This window comes from Talpa occidentalis, unplaced genomic scaffold (genome assembly GCF_014898055.3).
Source record: "Talpa occidentalis isolate TD23 unplaced genomic scaffold, MPIMG_talOcc4v2.1 talOcc4.11, whole genome shotgun sequence".
Classification (NCBI taxonomy): domain Eukaryota; kingdom Metazoa; phylum Chordata; class Mammalia; order Eulipotyphla; family Talpidae; genus Talpa; species Talpa occidentalis.
In genome coordinates, this window is record NW_023601104.1 from 68,537,067 (window position 1) to 68,554,860 (window position 17,794).

Below are 17,794 nucleotides of genomic sequence, written 5' to 3' on the forward strand. Positions count from 1 at the left end.
TCCCTTTCCTATTCTGTACTCTTCACAGGCAGACATATTTAGCCATAAATTTAATTGATGATGATGGTCCCCAAGTTTAGCACAAGCCTACCTCACTTGAATATTAAATTGCTCTCTAGAATAGCATCCAGGAGACAACATTCACCTGATTGTTGTTGCCCAAACCAAAAATCCAGGAGTCATTTCTCTCAACTTTGTCTTCCATTTTCACTTAATCACCAACTTCTACAGAGACTGTCTTGTGTGTCTCATGATTCCCTCCTCCCCTGCCTTCCATATTCACTACCATTTACCTAGGACAGAAAATGAACTTTTTTTTACAAACTCTTAGTGATCTTTTGGTTTTTGTCTTATGTAATCACCCCTGAAACCATTTCTATTACCTGTAATATCTTTAAAGTTTTATCACATCACTTCCCTTCACAAACTTTTCAGTGGCTTTTATTTATTTATTTATTTATACTTTTATTTTATTTTATTTTTTTGTGGGACCCTCGCAGGTGGCCGGGGAACGAACCAAACCGGCGCTGCAGAGGCTGCGGGCAGCCTCGCAACCCAGCGCTCAACCACTGCGCCACCACGGGAGGCCCTCAGTGGCTTTTAATATGTACAGAATCTTTCCACTTTCTAACTCTCAATCACAAGATGCTGTTTCATGTTTCTGTATTTGCTTCCTCCTGTTGCACGGTCTCTATGACTCTGATAGAGTCTGACAAATACCTAGAAGTTCTCTAAGTCTCATTTTAATGTCTTTCTCCCATGTGAAGTCATTCTGACTTCCCTCCCAAATGTTCTTTCTCTAAAATTTCATTACACCTAACTCTGTTACAATTTCCCTTCTTTTAGTTATTCTTGAGGGCAAAGACAGTATCTTTTCATATTTATTGTAGCCCTTTCTAAACACATTGTCAGCACTTGGGAAACACTAATGGAAATATGTGGAATAAATGAATGATTTATTAATGGATGAAAGTGTGTCAGAATTGTAACTTTTGGGGGGGTTAGAATTTTTTGAAAGTGGTTAGGACAAGAAGATTTACCTTTATGCTCTTCTTTATCATGGCATAAAGCTATGGATTAGGAATCGAGCATTCTGTTTAATTACCAAAAGATCCTCACAAGGAGGAATGTCATAAAATCTTTTAGGAGATCCCACAGAAAACTCTGTTTTCAGACTTTACCTGTATTCTCCTTTTCTTTTCTACTCCTAAACTCTTCCTGGCATTTCAGAAATAACTTAGTTCCCGCATGTCCTCTGCCGCTTTACAACCTGAAAATCTTATGATTTTCCATATCAACATCACTATGATTTCATGAACATGTATATGAACATACAAAGAAATTGGAAATATTTTTAAAGTTTCTCTTATGATACTGTCATGTTTATATGGTATTGGACCTTTTTTTTAAGCAATAAAATTCTCATTTTCTTACACATATGACAAAAATATGTATATATCCAATCACTTAACCCATATATTTTACATTAAGCCAACTCTTTTTTATAATATTCATCAAATGAGATTTTTAAAATGCCTTTATGGTTGTACGGTATTTTTCCTGTCCTATTAAAATTATAACATTTACTTCATCTACATTCAGAACTGTGGACTTGATACCAGTTGACCAATTTAGAAATGTGTGTAATGTGAATCTACAGAACAATAATCTTACTTCATTCAGTGGGTTAATCTATCTGCCTAATGTAAAGGTGAGTCACTTAACAAATTTTCTTTTTTTCTTTCAAGGTTTTCAATGTAAGCTGTAATTATCTTTACTTTGAATTAAGATATATTTTCATGTTATAAAAAAAATAAGTTACTCCTAAGTTTTTTTTTTTCCACCAGCAAGAAAAAGTGTTACCTTCCAAAGTTATTTTGGTTGATCTCAGTTTTCTATGAATATCTTTTAAACAGTAAATAATCTTATTCTGCAGAAGGGGATGGGAAGAATGCTGCCTCTATCATGAGCGGGTATAGAATGAAGTCGAAGGACACTACAGTTCTCAAAGTAACCTCATTGTCTCCTCTCCTATTGCTATGGCTGAGCCATTTACTAAGACCTTTTAAACACAGGGAAAGACTGATCTCTCCAACTAATGAGTTATTTCATCTAAGTCACCTTGGAGAAGTGAGGGGTGCAGCTTGAGAAAGTTGAGTAGCTTTCTAGGGGCTCCATTATTTTGCTTGATATGGTGTCATTTCCCAGCATATGAAATAATAAAAACACATCAAAGCCAAATTTAGATAATTTGATTGTAAACGATTTATAAATACTTTTTCCAAGTCTGTGGTCTTATCTATTTCCTTAGGGTGAAAATTTGTTATCTTTAACACTAATCTATTATCAAATTATGTTGTACAATCTAACTTTTATCTGTACCATTATAATAACTTCAGGACGTTTATAATCTTAAATCAAAGACATAAATTATCAATATTCATATTTTATATCTAAATTAATACGGTATTCTTTCTGTAGGTCCTGTGCCTTAACTATAATCATATTGAATCAATCATGCCCAGATTAAAGCCGCAGACTCACTTAACCAACAGACAACTACTCTACCAGAAAGTACCTTCAAGTGGCTATGGACAGCAAGGAACTTCAAAAGTGAACAGGTATTATTCTTTTTTTTTTAGAATTATAAATAGTTTTGGTTGGAAGTTTATAAAGTAGTTGGTCACATTAATGACAACAGTAACACACATTTAGCTTATTTTAATACTTATTAAAAGCTACACACCAAAAATAAACAGCAAATAAAAGATATGCATAATATTCCTTTGTCATTGTCTTTTCCCTGCTTCCTCCATTTCATTGAAAACAAAGTGAAAAAATTTGAGGGTTTACTACCTTGAGCTTCTTTTTTTTAACTGAAATACAATTCATATAACACCCTTCTGTGTATAAGCCAGTGATTTTAGAACTATTCATGTTGTTTATTAGCTTTATTTAAATACAAATTATATATCATAGTCACTCACTTTAAGTGTATAATTTTTACTGAATTTGTGAAGTTGTGCAACCATCACTGCCATACAGTTTTAGAACATTTCCATCACACACCAAAAGACCCCTCATGTCCATTTGCAATCAATTCCCTTTTCCTACTTCTAGCTCCAGGAAAGCACTAATCAATCTACTTTCTATAGAAATGTGTTTTCTAGACATTTCATATAAGTGGAATTATAAAATATGTGATCTTTTGCATCTGACATCTCACATTTAGCATGATGTTTTAGAGGTTCATCTATGTAGCATGTATTAATATTAGCAGTTCATTCTTTTTCATTGCTGAATATATTGGGTATTCTATTATATGGATATTCCATGTTATGTTTATTCACCAGTTGATGGACATTTGGTTTCTGCTTTTTCGCTAGTATGACTTTTGCTTCTGTGAATGTTTGTGAAGAGGCATTTGTGTGCACTTATGCTTTTCATTTCTCTTAGGTAGATACCTAGCTATGAAATTGCCAGGTCTCATGGTAATTTATTTATATTTTTAAGAAACTGCCCAACTATTTTTTCCAAAGTGATATACCATCTGACATTATTAACAACACTGTATAAGGGTTCTTATTTCTCCATACCTCACCAGTATTTTTTATTAATTTTCTCATTTTGATTACAACTATTCTAGTGGATTCACTGTGGTTTTAATTTGTATTTTCCTAATGAGTAATGTTTTTGAAATTTTGTTTATTTTCAAATTAGGTTGTTTGTTTTTTTATTTTTTGAGTTCTTTAAATATTCTGGATAATAAGCCCTTTATCAAATAAATGATTTATACTTTTTCTCAGTCTGTGGTCTTATCTATTTCTTTAGTGACTTTTAAAGAAATTTTAATTTTGATAAAGTCCAATTCATTAACTTTTTCTCTTATAGATTGTGATTTTGTTGCTATACCTAAGAACTCTTTGCCTAACCTAAAGTTATATAGATTTTCCCATATGTTTCCTTTAAAAAGTCTTATGATTTTTATCTTACATTTAGAATTATGATCCATTTTGTGTTGATATTTGTATAGGTGTGTGTTGTAAAATAAAATGTGAAACCTAAATTCATTATTTTGCATATGGATATCCATTTGTCCCAGCACCATTTATTTTTAAATTCAATCCTTTCCGCCTTTGAATTGCCTTGATACACTTGCTGAAAATCAATTGACCATATATGTAAAAGTATGTTTCTGGATTCTTAATTCTGTTCCATTGATCTCTGTATCTGTCCTCTTGCCAGAATGGTTTGATTACTGTAGCTTTAAAGCAACTTTTAAAATCAGGGGTTGTCCACAGATTTATGGTCAACTAATCTTTGACAAAGGAGCAAAGACTATGCATTGGAGCAAAGAGAGTTTGTTCAATAAATGGTGCTGGGAAAACTGGGTCGCTACATGCAAAAGAATGAAGCTTGACCACTACCTCACACCATACACAAAAATCAACTCAAAATGGATTAAAGAACTAGAAATAAGACCTGAAACCATAAAATATATAGAAGGAAATATAGGCGAAACACTACGTGATTTGCACATAAAAGACATCTTTACAGACACATCACCCAAAGCAGTGAGAGTGAAGGCAAAGATAAACAGCTGGGACTACATCAAATTAAAGAGCTTCTGCACAGCAAAAGAGACAATAACAAAAACAAAGAGAAACCCCACCAACTGGGAGAACATTTTTGCACCCAACACTAATGATAAAGGACTGATCACAAAAATCTGCAAAGAGCTGATGAGACTTAACAACAACAAAGAAAATAATCCAGTCAAAAAATGGGCAGAAGAGCTAAAAAGAAACTTCTCTGAAGAGGAAATGCAAATGGCCAACAGGCATATGAAAAAATGTTCAACATCACTTGTCATCAGGGAAATGCAAATCAAAACTACCATGAGATACCATCTTACACCAGTGAGAATGGCACATATTAAAAAAACTAGCAACAACAAATGTTGGCAAGGGTGTGGAGAAAAAGGAACTCTCCTGCACTGTTGGTGGGAGTGCAAACTGGTCCAACCACTATGGAGAGCTGTGTGGAGATTTCTGGGCCTACTAAACATAGAGCTTCCATATGATCCAGCAATTCCACTCCTAGGTATTTACCCAAAGGACACAGAAACATCAATTCCAAAGAACACCTGCACCCCTATGTTTATTGCAGCACTGTTTATAATAGCTAAGCTTTGGAAACAGCCCAAATGCCCAAAAATAGATGACTGGATCAAGAAGATGTGGTACATATACACCATGGAATATTACTCAGCATTCAAAAAAGATAAACACATGCAATTTGCAGCAACATGGATGGCGCTGGAAGGGATCATGCTCAGTGAAATAAGCCAAAAAGAAAAAGAAAAATACCGGATGGTCTCACTCATAGCAGGAATCTAGAAAACTTAAATAAGGGACCAGGAAAATGAATAACTATAAGAAAGTGAAAATCAAAATCAACAAAAAACTATGAACCAGAGACACTTTTTGGGGGGTGGGGGGTGGGAGGGGAGGGATTGGGGTCAGAATGGGGGGGGCTGCAATTGTATGGGGAATATAAAAATAAAATTTATTATTTAAAAATAAAATAAAATAAAATAAAATCAGGGGTTGTAAGCCTATAACTATTCTCTTTAAAGATTGTTTTGGATCTTATGGGTACTTCACATTTTCTTTAAAATTTTAAAATAAGATGGTTATTTTAAGGTTATTCTGGAGGGTGAAGGGAAACCTACCAGGTTTTTTGATACATATTGCTTTGAATCTATTTACCAATTTGTAGACAACCGCCATCTTAGTAATAACGAGTCTTCTAATGCATGCATATTTAATATTTCTGTACTTATTTAGATCTTCTTTAATTAATCTCAGCAATGTTTTTTATTACTCTGTGGAACATTCTACTGCTTCTGTTTTATTTTTCTGAAGTATTTTATCTTTACATACTATATGAATAGAATTCTTATTTCTCAATTTATTGCTGATATCTAGAAATTCAGTTGATTTTTGTATGTTAATCTTTTATCCTGTAATCTTGCTGAACTCATTTATTATCCTTATTAAGTCTTTTTTGGGCATATTTCTTAGAATTTTCTAAATATGAAATTATATCATCTGAAAATAAAGACAGATTTACTTATTCTTTTCCAATCTGAAAATAATTCCAATACTTTATTTTCCTTTTTCTTGCTTGGCTACACTTGCTCTTGCTTTACATTTTAAGTAACTCTTTCTGTACATTTTATTCTTTATCATATAAAAATATTTTAAAGAATAAAATATGATTATAAGCTATAAAGAGAAAACATGCTATACTTTAATTCTGTTGTACTTGTAAATTCATCAGTTTTCTTTTTATTAAATTGAATTTATAGTAGTACAAATCAGACTATCTTTTTATGATACAGATGGCTTGGAATTTTGTTTAAGGGTTCAAACTTATCTGTGTGTTTTAGAGATATAATGAACAATGAAAATTTGCCTCCAATAATGCTCAGTTTGGAAGTTCTTCATTTGGGCTACAATGGAATTTGTAATTTAATTCAACTACAACTCAACAGGCTAAGAAATCTAAAATTTCTATTTCTACAAGGTGAGTAGCTATACTATGAATGTGTAAATCATTATTATTAAAAGCTGATTTCTTATTCACTTTAGGTAAGCAGATCTAACATCAAGTTTTACTTAAAATGGATTCACTTAACCCCCCAAAATATTTTAGTAACAACCAATGGGTTTTGTTTACATAAATAATGGAAATATTCTAGGAAATGCAGCATTCTAGAGCTGAGTACAGTATTATATCATAATTTACTTTTATATCATCTTCAATAAAAAAGAATAAAAAGTAACCAGTGGATAATTCACAAGCACTTATTAAACCCAGAATTGTGCTAAGTACTATGAAAGATACAGAGATACTTTATTATTGTAATTATATATAATTGAGATCCTTGCCTTAAAATAGTTTAGGATCTGCCTGCAGAAATATATTGAAACAAAGATGAATTAAATGCCATGTGTTAACAAATGCAAGTGATGTTTAGAGTAAAAAAGAAATTGAAATATTAACCCCTCTACATATCTAGGAGTCATTGAAAGACTCATAGAATTTAGATCAGAAGTGAGCATGACAGAGAAGTTTGAAAGTAGTAGGGAGGAGGTAATGAATCACAAGACCACAACTATGGGGTCTACTTGAAAAGGGACCAAGCTGAAGAGAAAAGAAAGTATGCAGTTATAGACAGAGTCATAAATTATAAAACCTCTAAACATTATCAATTTGATGAATAATGCTCATTTTGCTCAGTTGACAATAGGTAGGAATTGCAAATTATTAGAAAAGTACCATGAGAAAAAGTAGGATTTGGAACAATAATATGACAATCACTTAATGACTAGGAGATCCATCAGTGAAACGTGGAGAGAGATCTATATAGTCAATTAGAGTAGAGTAACTTTTTCTAAGACAGACTTTTATACCATATTTAATTTTTTAATGCATCTTTTTTCTATCAAAGTTGTGTGAGAGTTAGGTCAAAAACATAAATATTTTGCCTTAAGAGAACAAGAAATTGAACATAGCAACCACAGATCTTTTAGATAATATATTGACATACAAAAACATCAGACAACCTAATCTAAGGTCTACTTTAATCTAATGGTGTAAAGTGTTTTGTTGCCATGGCTAGCATGATTAATGAGAGTAGGACAGCCTTATGCAGGAAGTGAGGACATTTATTCTGACAATAATGACTGCCATTAACTGAGACATTGGACAGTGTGTTTATCTATATAGCTAAATAAGTAGGAGCTTTTTACACAGTGGTAAATGCTCTTAGATATAGAACTGTAAGACTCATAATAGCTACTATAGACATTCATCACTTGAAGCTATCTCATGTGATTTTTATACCACTGTACTTAAAATATTAAAAGTGAATCTAAATTTATAATTTCATGAAACTAATATATTCGCACAACAGAGTAATTTTTCTCAATCTGACTTGAATAAACTTTCTTTTTCATTTATAAGCAAAGCATGGATAGTGTTTCAAAGTCTGTGAAACTTTTAGTAGTGAGCAATTTTTAAAAAGATTTATTTATTTATGCATATAAGAACTGGGGTGCAGGCCAGAGGTGTAGCGGGGGAGGGTGAGAGAATTCACCAGAGACAGTCGGGAACAAAACAGGCAGATTGACTGAAACACACTGCTGAGGGGAGTAGTGGGTGAATCAGGAGAGGTCTGCTACGCCATGTGGGTAGCTCCCTGGCCGGGCATCGACCTAGTGCTGCAGTGACTGCAGCTAGCTTCATGGGTTGTGTCTTTACCCTTTCGTCACCAGGGAGGCCTAGTACTGTGAGCATTTTTATTGTAAGTTGTTATATTATCATCTTCTCTATAAAAGTAGAAAACAAAATATATTTGCCATATTTAATCAATTCAATCATATTTAATCAATCAATTAACCTATATTTTATATTTTAACAAGTCTGAAATCTGGTTGTTTCTTAATAGATGACATGTCGTCATTTATCTAGACAAGTATTTTTTCTTTATTTTTGTTATAAAGTATTTGCAAAGCTTAACAATTGTTTATGTCTTGAATTCACTGAAATATGATAAATTCCAAGATCACAGGAGCCACATGTTCAATAGTACATTAGTTTGCTAGGACTGCCAACAAAATGCCACAGACTAGATACAGAAATATACTTCCTCAAAGTTCTAGAGACTAGAAGTCCAAGACCAAGATGTTAGCAGCTGGTTGATCCCCCCTCCATTAGAACTATTAACTCCATGTTAATTTTTGTTAAACATCTTACAAAGGGAGGTGTTTCTGGGTATTTAGGCCCACATTCTATTTTAAAACTATATATTCAGTTTTCATAAATTATTATTGGAGACCCAATTATCATGTCCAACTTGTGTCATGTCTTCATCATCTTGTAGACACCATCTAGCCATCCAACCTCCTACTAACCATCCCACCTCCTACTCCTTTTTGGCCTTCTTTGAGTTCTTCCAAAAGTTGGAAATTGTGAGTGACATTTATTCCCAAACCCATGGTGGCTGCCAATCATCACTGTTGGACAATGACTGTTGGACAAGAAAAGACTGAGGTTTTAAAGGATGTAATGAATTTGGGCCTCCCCTGTGGCGCAGCAGGTTGAGCACTGCACTGTGAAGCTGTCCGCAGCCTCTCAGCACCAGTTCGATCCCAGTCGGCCAGGGAGAAACCCACATGGCAGGGCAGAACCTCCACTGCCTTGCCTGCTGCACCCCTCAGCAGTGTAGTTCGGTCAGTCTGCCTGTTCTGTTCCCTGCTCTGTCTCTGGTGAATTCTCTCACCCTCCTGCGCCTCTAACTGTACTCCAGTACTTGTATAAATAAATAAATCTTAAAAGAAAAGAATGTAATTAATTCTATTTGCTTAATGTTGAGTACAAAAATATATTGAAAAAGAAATAACAGTATAATTAAGATATATTGTTACAACTTATTAAGTGGTTTATTTTAAGAAATAATTAGATTTACCTATCAGAATAGCTATTAGAATAATCCAATATACTGGAAGCATATCTTTTGCAGTACTTTCATACACTTACTTTTGTCATGAACAATTATTTTAGAGCTTTATCACTGAATAGACAGATCTGATCAATTCAGTACATTTTGTACATCATCTTACTCCTTAAAAGATAAAGGAGAAATTTTCATAAATATTATTTGATGATGATGCTACTTTCCTGTAAATTTTATTTTCACTTATCCTTGAAAATGTTATTTATAATCCTTTTTTAAAAAAATCATTTGATACAAAATATAAATGAAAATAAGTAACCTTTCATTCAAAAAGTTTGGGCTCACTTGACAAATCATGAGTTATCTTTTTTCAGGGAATGAAATCAGTCAAATTGAAGGACTTGACAATTTAGTAGTCCTTCAGGAGTTGGTAGTGGACCACAACCGCATCAGAGCATTTAATGAAAGTGCCTTTGCCAAACCAAGCTCTCTGCTGGCACTTCACCTGGAGGAAAACAGACTACGAGAGCTGAGCAAATTACAACCTTTGGTAAAACTAGAGAAACTCTTCTTAGGATATAATAAAATACAGGTAACATTTTTTTTTTGTTATGAGACTTACTCTCTATTTCATCTGAACATAATGCTTCCAAACACCCCAATAAAATTTTTGCTAGGTGTTTCTTATTATTTATATGCCATATAAATATTAAGTGGTACAAAGATGTCTATCCTGCTTCTAGACTTATAAACCCAAATAATCTGCTAATAAAGATTAGCTCTAAATGTCTTAAGGCTTTCCTTAGCAGTCCTTTTTAATAGACATCATTTGTCCTGATTACTCTAGATCCAAGCAGCTGTATCTCAACCCCAGACTTTCTCGGGCCTTTTAAATTTGACATTGGTATTTGGTCTGACATTTAAATCAACTCTGGATAATGGACTGCGACTTAGTTTCAATATTCCATCTCTCCCCACTCAAGCCTTCCTTAGATAGGATCTTAAGTTTTAAGATCCTTACCTGCTCAGAATTCAAACAATTTCTATTAAACTACTGCTCCACAGAGCCTGCCTAGTCTCTCTCCCAGAGTAGTATATAGATAAGAGGATTGATGTATACATAACCTTCTGCAGTCCTAACATGTCTCTCAGTGTTTTGGTAATAATCTCATAGCCCTCTTTTTACCAGCTTTACTATGTCTGCCCATACCTTTAAAACAGTCTCAAAGACAACCTGAGCTATGGCCTGCCCTCCAAAGGCAAGGATGGAGTTTATCTTATCCACACTTGTATCAGCATATAATATAGTACCTGGTATATAGTTGATACTCTATCAATATTTGTTTGTGGCTCCACTTGCTAGAGTTCAGGAAACCTTTTCTGGTGTGATATAAAAGCCTGTACAAGGAGAGAGGGAAATCATGAGTAATATCCTTTCCTATGTACAAATTGGGAAATATACATACAGATAGAGAAAAATGACATACAACTAATCTATCCAGGTTCAGACAACATTCATCTGAGAAAAGACTTATCTGGTAGAAATCTAAATTAGGAAAATTGATATCCTATTAGAAATCTTTCCAGTGATCACAACCGAACGAATACAGGGTTATCAAATCAGATCTTGCCTGGTATCAAGCTTTACTAATTATTTTGAGGATACGAGGACACTGTCTAACCTAGATAAAAATATGAGCTCTCCAAGTAAAATTTTGTGGCGGTGATCTCATAAATCAAGTGTTTCATTTATGAAATATCTCTATTTTATACTTAAGCTTATGTGACATTTTATAGGGAGCCATTCCTTAAAGTCTAGGTTTATTTACTGTAAGAAATCCTTAACCAGGGAGATCCTGCTTATAGTATCTCATAAATAAGGACTTGCTTCATAGCAAATGTATTTTAACAGAACACCAAGTTACCAGCATACTTAAAAGGAAACAGACTAGGAACCTACTTCCCCAGGAGTGTCCTGCTCTGTATCCCCTCTGTTCTCTCTCCTAAAGGAAGTGAATGGATGGCAATCAGCTGATATAGCTATTTCCTATCCTAGTAACTTAAACAGGATAAGACCTAGTCAAGTTTATTTGCTTTCAAAATTTAATATAGCCAAAGGACAACCCTAAATCATGGGAGAGTATACATATATCATTGAATGCAAGGTTATTGACTATTTAATGATCAGACCATCTTGGTTTATTTTTACCCTTGAAATGACATTTTTCATTGAATTTAGATAAATCATTTTACCATCAAACTTATTCCAACCATTAAAATTATAGTGGCTTAATATGATCATACAGCTAGCAGGGAAAATGAACTTAGAAGGATTAGGTTAGGCTGGAGATACTGTTTGATTCTGCTGAAGACATTGTTCTTCAAAATTCTTAGTTCTCATTTCAAATTTTCTTTTTGGAAAAGATTTTCTCTCTAGAGTCATACCAACATGGGAAGGCTGATAGTAGCATTAATTTCCACAACTGATTACAAGTAACCTTTTGGGTTCCAAATAATTTATAGGTTAGGAGGCATTAAAAAAATTAGCAAGACAACACTCCTAATGAAGGTATTTATAATACCTCATTGACCTACCTTAGAGTCTTTCATAAGCTGCATATCCTTAATAACAGATTCCACTGTGACGCTTTTGACTTTAGCCATCATGACCAATACTATAGATATGGAAAACTGTTGTCTTCTGCAGGAAGAATCACAGAAACACAATTGAAAAGTGAGTTATTAAGTTTTGCAGTTCCATTTGTTTCCTGTGTCTAAATGATTCCCCTATCTGGCATCCACCAACTCTACTTTCAAATAACTCAGTAATGACATGACCTGGGGCCATTTTCAAAATTGAAATAGTTGCTTGCTACTTTTTCTCCTAAATGAAATGCCCCAACTATTAATATTACAATGACTCTCCTAAGTTCTTCTCTTGACAATGTACTCAGAGGTAACAACCATTGGTGTACTGATTAATGTTTAACAGATGGCTCTTCAGGGGAAAAAAGTCCTTAATCAACAGCATTTGCCCATTTCCAAAACATAATTTCTTCTACTATAACCAATTTCAAGCTAAAACACCATCTCACAAAATTCCTGAAAATTTGCCAATCAGCTTTTTTGAACCAGTATGAGGTAACACCATATCACTGTTAAAAAACAAACAAACAAACAAAAAATGAAAACAACAACAAAATGAACTGTATAGTAAAAATGGGAAGCCATAAGTACTTTTCCCCCTATTATGACATGCTACTTTTCTTGATGACTCTACAAAAATTTTTACCAGCATTATCATCCACAAATTTAGCATGCTCTCATATTTACATTTTCTGTGAGAAACATTTTGATCAGAAATATTTTACTGGGCCTCCCCCTGTGGCGCAGCGGTTGAGCACTGAGTTGCGAAGCTGCCCTGCAGCCTCTGCAGCACCAGTTCGATCCCCGGCCTCTTGGGGGAGGGTCCCACATGGTGCAGACCTCTCCTGCCACCCGCTGCTCCCCTCAGCAGTGTATTTCATTGGTCTGCCTGTTCTGCTCTCTGCTCTGGCTCTGGTGAATTCTCTCACCCACCCGCGCTTCTGACTCTACCCAGTGCTTGTATAAATAAATAAATAAATCTTTAAAAAAAAAAAAAAAAAATTTTACTAATGAACTTAAACCCTGTTTAATTTGAGAAAATAATATAAGACTTTTAACATTTCCATGCTTTCTATTTAGACTACAAGGTTATAGGAACTGCCTAGGGGTCAAGGTGTATAATGTCTTTATAGATGACTATTAGAGCTTTGTAAAGTCTAATGATAATTCCAAAATCAAAATAGTAAAAATCAATCACATTAAACATCAAATTCTACTTACAAATGATCTAAAATAGGTTTAAAATCTTTTAGTTATTGGATAAATTGGCTATATGTCTACTTGTCATTCCAAATAAATATAGGGGCATAATTCACTTAGCATAAAGTCACAGACAAATACATGATTTCATTCATATGTGGAATATTAAAGAAACAAAGCAAAAGAACAAACAAAAACAATCCTCTGACAACAAAATGATGATTATCTAAGGGGATGGAAAGTGGGAGGAACAGATAGAAGGGACCAATTGGAGGGAGGTGTAGAGGGTTTTTAAAAGTTTGGTGGTGAGTGTAGTGTAGTATCATACATTTGAATGGATTAGAAGCTATACTCCTTCAAGTTATACAGTGTTTGAAATCAATGTTACTTCATTAAAAAAAAGGTTCCTAATGGTTACATTTTAAAAAAGAACACATCACTAAATTTGCTTTGTTAATATGAACTAGCAATAACCTGAACTTGCTGCCTAAATTTTATCAGAAATAGCATTTTAGAAATAATTTTAAATCTTCACTAATGATAAATAGGTAATAAAAAATAATATGCTCCTTTTTGGCTAAGATTGTGTTTAAAATGTATCTTTGAAATTTGTTTGTAGACTGGATTCACCTTCTTTTTCACACTTCTGAGTCAATCTTCGGGGAAGTTAACCAAGTATAATCTATATCCTCGAATAGATCATAGTTTTTCTGGGAAAAAAAAGAAGTTTGATCTTATAATTGCTGCCATATAGCCCATGTTAGAATGTCATCTTTGCCAAACATGCTTTTAAAATCTTCAGTACACAGATCTGTCTCTAATCAACAATACTGATAATTATTTCAAATTAGCCTATACTTGAAAATTTTGAAACTAACAAAAAGAAAATAACTTGTTAAACTTTTGAATAGGATATGGCAGAACTGGAAAAACTTGATGTTATTTCTTCTCTCAGAGAGCTTACAGTTTATGGCAATCCGGTGAGTATGTACCATTCTAATTTATTAGTTAATTTAATTGTATGTAACTCATTTTTATATAATTTGAGAATTTTTTTTCTATTTCCATATGCATAGTTACCTAACTACAATTCATTGGCTAGTATCTGTTTCCAACTAATTATAAAACAAACTGCCATTATCATATATAAGAGGGTCTTTTTCAGGACCTATTTCAGACTTACTTGTCTATCACTGAACCAGTATTTGTATGTTAATTACAGGTTTTATATTAAGTCTTGTTGTCTGGTAAAGTAAGTGCCTCTAATTATTTCTCCCCCACCTTTTTTTCTTGTTTTACTGTCTTGACTATTCTTGACCCTTTACACTTATGAATTTTAGGAAACAACTGCTCAAGTTATGTGAGACTCTTGTTCATATTTTAATTGGAATCACATTGAATTCATAAGTTAATTTTGGAAGAAATTTGCCACCTTTTCTGTTGAAATCTTTGAAGGGGTCAAAAAAGTTTCTGTTCACCTAACATCTGAACAAATTGAGAAATATACAGTAGCAGATAGAGAAGTGAAAATATTTGCTTAGCTTAATGAGAATGCCAAATGGGCATGCTAACGGATTCCAGAAATAAACAATCATGATCACCCAATAACAGGAAATACTTATCTGAGGCCTTCCCACATGCGTGGAAAACTTCTCCTATAGCAGAAGAATTTATTGGCCCAGCAATAAGCTCTTTCCCAAGAGGAAAGACTGGAGTAAAACCTGCCCAGGTTAATCTTCTTGGATTTACCACAAGTAGTTGTGCTACCCCTACTGGAGGCATGAAGGGGTTGAAAGAGTGCAGTAGAGACCTCTTACCCTAATATTTATAGTATTCAGCAGATTTTCCATTCATAAAAACAAATACCCCAACAGTTTTTTATCCTTCAATATTTATAATTTTCTCCATAAAGGTTTTAATCATATTTTAATAAATTTATTCTGAGGGACGGGAGGGGCGGTGAGCCGGGAAACCCGGAAAGGATGCAACGGCGGCCACAAAATCAGGAAGAGATCCAGACCTCAGGCGGCTCGCGGAGAAGGAAAGTCAGCAGGAGTCGGGAGTTTCTGCCTCCTGCATTTGCGACAAGGAAGCTAGGGCGAATGTGAAGGCTGGCTCCTGGGGCGGTATTCTCGATGTCGGCATTTCATTGTGCCTTTGCTTGTTACCTGTTCGGCGCTGGGAGGGGGAGTAACCGACTTTCCACCTTGGTCGGAGCAGGCTGCCCTCCTCCGCACCAAGTACTAGCTAAGAATTTGCCCTTCAGAAACAACCACACTAAAAAACAAATTAAAAAAATAAAAAGCTGCTCCTCTCTCGGCCTTAGCATCATCTTCTCGGAAGCCGCTGAGCTATGAAAGCAGCGTGGAGAAAGAAGTGAATACGCAGACTGAAGCTGATAAAAAAGAAAGATGAGGCAGGGGTCCAAGTAAGGTAGCAACCGTGGTAGCCGTGGAAGCCACAGAAACAGAAAAAAAGGAAAGCCAGAAGCCAGAGATGCTGGTACAAATTTTTGGACCGAATGCTACTCTCTGGAACTTGTCTCAGTGGACCTAAACACCCAATACCATCTCATCACAGCGACCACCTTTGAGAGACCCATCTTGCTCGTACCAAAGCAATCCCTTTTTGTCTTTTGCCCTGGACTTTTGTGTGTGACCTTCTGGACCTTCTCAGTCATGGCTGAATGTAACACGGGTACAATAAATCATTCCCTTCTGCTATCTTAGCTGAAGCAAAAACAAACAAACAAACAAACAGGATGCTTTGAGTCTAATTCTGCTCTTTAAAAAATTAAGTCTATTGGGCCTCCCTGGTGGCGCAGGAGGTTAAGCACTGCACTATGAAGCAATCCTCAGCCTCTGCAGCATGAGTTCAATACCCGCCGGCCAGGGAGCAACCCACATTGCACAGCAGACTGCTCCTATCTCGCCTGCTGCTCCCCTCTGCAGTCCCCTCCCTTCGGTCAGTCTGCCTGTTCTGCTCCCCATTCTGTCTCTGGTGAAGCCTCTCACCCCCTGCATCTCTGGCCTGCATCCCTGCTCTTGTATGCATAAATAAATCCTTTAAAAAATTAAGTCTATTAAAAATAATTAAAAGAGGACCTCCCCTGTGGCGCAGCGTTTGAGAGCTGGGCTGAGAAGCTGCCCGCAGCCTCTGCAGCGCCGATTCGATCCCCGGCTGCCGGGCGAGGGTCCCACGTGGTGCGCAGACCTCTCGTGCCGCCCGCTGCTCCCCTCAGCAGTGTACTTCGTTAGTCTGTCTGCTCTGCTCTCCCCTCTGGCTCTGGTGAATTCTCTCACCCTCTGCGCTTCTGACTGTGCCCAGTGCTTGTATAAATAAATAAAATCTTTAAAAAATAATAATTAAAAGAAAAAAAATCTGTCCAGAATCACAATTTTACTTCTTTTTTGTATCTTTTTAAGGTAACATTGGTTTACAACATGGGGTATGTTAACTCAGAAGTAAAGATTCACACCTCTTCAGATGTATGTTACCACACCACACCTACTACCAATGCATCCATAGTATTCCACCATAGACCACTTGATCCCTTCTACCCTTTACTCTTTATCCTCTTTCTGCCCCTGTGGTATCCTTAATTCTATAGTCAGATTTCTAGGGTTTGTTTTGGTTTAGTTCTGTCTGTTCCTAGATTTCTCTATATTCAACATATTAATGAAATCATCACTCTTTGATTGGCTTATTTGGTTTTTTTGTTGAGTTGTATGAGTTTTTTGTAGATCTTGGATATTAGCCCCTTGTCAGATGTATCATGTGCAAATATTTTCTCTATTCAGTATGTTTTAATGATAGTTTCTTTTGCTGTGCAGAAGCTTTTTGTTTGATGTAGTCCCATTTGTTTATTTTTCTTTTTATTTCATTTGTAATTGGGAGTTGAGTCCCCAAAGACATCCCTGAAGTCACAAGTGTTTCTCCTGTATTCTTCTATGTATTTTATGGCTTCAGGTCTTACATCCACTGTCTTTAATCCATTTCGAGCTAATGTTTGTGTATAGTGTGAGACAGTGGTCTAAATACATTCTTTTGCACATGATTGTCCAGTTTTCCCTATTTTAAACAGTGTTTTAAATTATTTCTTAATTTTCCATTGCTATATTATAGAAATTCTGATTTTTTTCAAATTTCTCTTTACCCAGAAAGTTTGCTGAATCCTTTTATAAGTTATAATAGTGTGCAAATTTTGTTGGATTTTTCTTTGTAGACTCCCGTATCTATAAATAATGATACTATTATTTCTTTTCAAGGCTTATGTTTACTATTTTCTTTACTTCTCTTAGTGTTCTGACTAGGAACTCCAGTACATTGTTAAATAGAAGCACTGATAGTAGGTTATTGACTTCAAAAGAATGCTTGTTAGTTGTCACTATTACATAGATGTTTGCTATTTGTTATGGGTAG

The 17,794-nt window shown here is 34.8% G+C and overlaps 2 protein-coding genes across 8 annotated transcripts in view; one reads left to right on the forward strand and one right to left on the reverse strand.

Annotated features, from left to right (window-relative positions):
• RTN1 (reticulon 1) overlaps window positions 1-17,794 on the reverse strand; it is a 325,955-nt gene that overhangs the window by 278,917 nt on the left and 29,244 nt on the right. For 4 of the 5 annotated variants that reach the window (XM_054690793.1, XM_054690792.1, XM_054690791.1 and 1 more), the window contains 2 exons: window positions 12,122-12,227; window positions 10,838-10,924 (listed from right to left, as the gene is read on the reverse strand). The gene's annotated coding sequence lies outside the window, so the exon portion shown is untranslated. Of the gene's footprint in view, window positions 1-10,837; window positions 10,925-12,121; window positions 12,228-14,002; window positions 14,072-17,794 lie in introns of those variants that run through there. The other variant, XM_054690795.1, reaches the window with a different exon arrangement.
• The window catches only part of LRRC9 (leucine rich repeat containing 9), a 94,901-nt gene that overhangs the window by 57,786 nt on the left and 19,321 nt on the right, over window positions 1-17,794 (forward strand). Inside the window, exons 25-29 of one of the 3 annotated variants that reach the window (XM_037503451.2) lie at window positions 1,603-1,711; window positions 2,482-2,621; window positions 6,455-6,591; window positions 9,901-10,118; window positions 14,284-14,352. In XM_037503451.2, coding sequence (XP_037359348.1) covers window positions 1,603-1,711; window positions 2,482-2,621; window positions 6,455-6,591; window positions 9,901-10,118; window positions 14,284-14,352 — 673 coding nt within the window. Of the gene's footprint in view, window positions 1-1,602; window positions 1,712-2,481; window positions 2,622-6,454; window positions 6,592-9,900; window positions 10,119-12,159; window positions 12,256-14,283; window positions 14,353-17,794 lie in introns of those variants that run through there. The other 2 variants (XM_054690784.1, XM_054690786.1) reach the window with 2 other exon arrangements.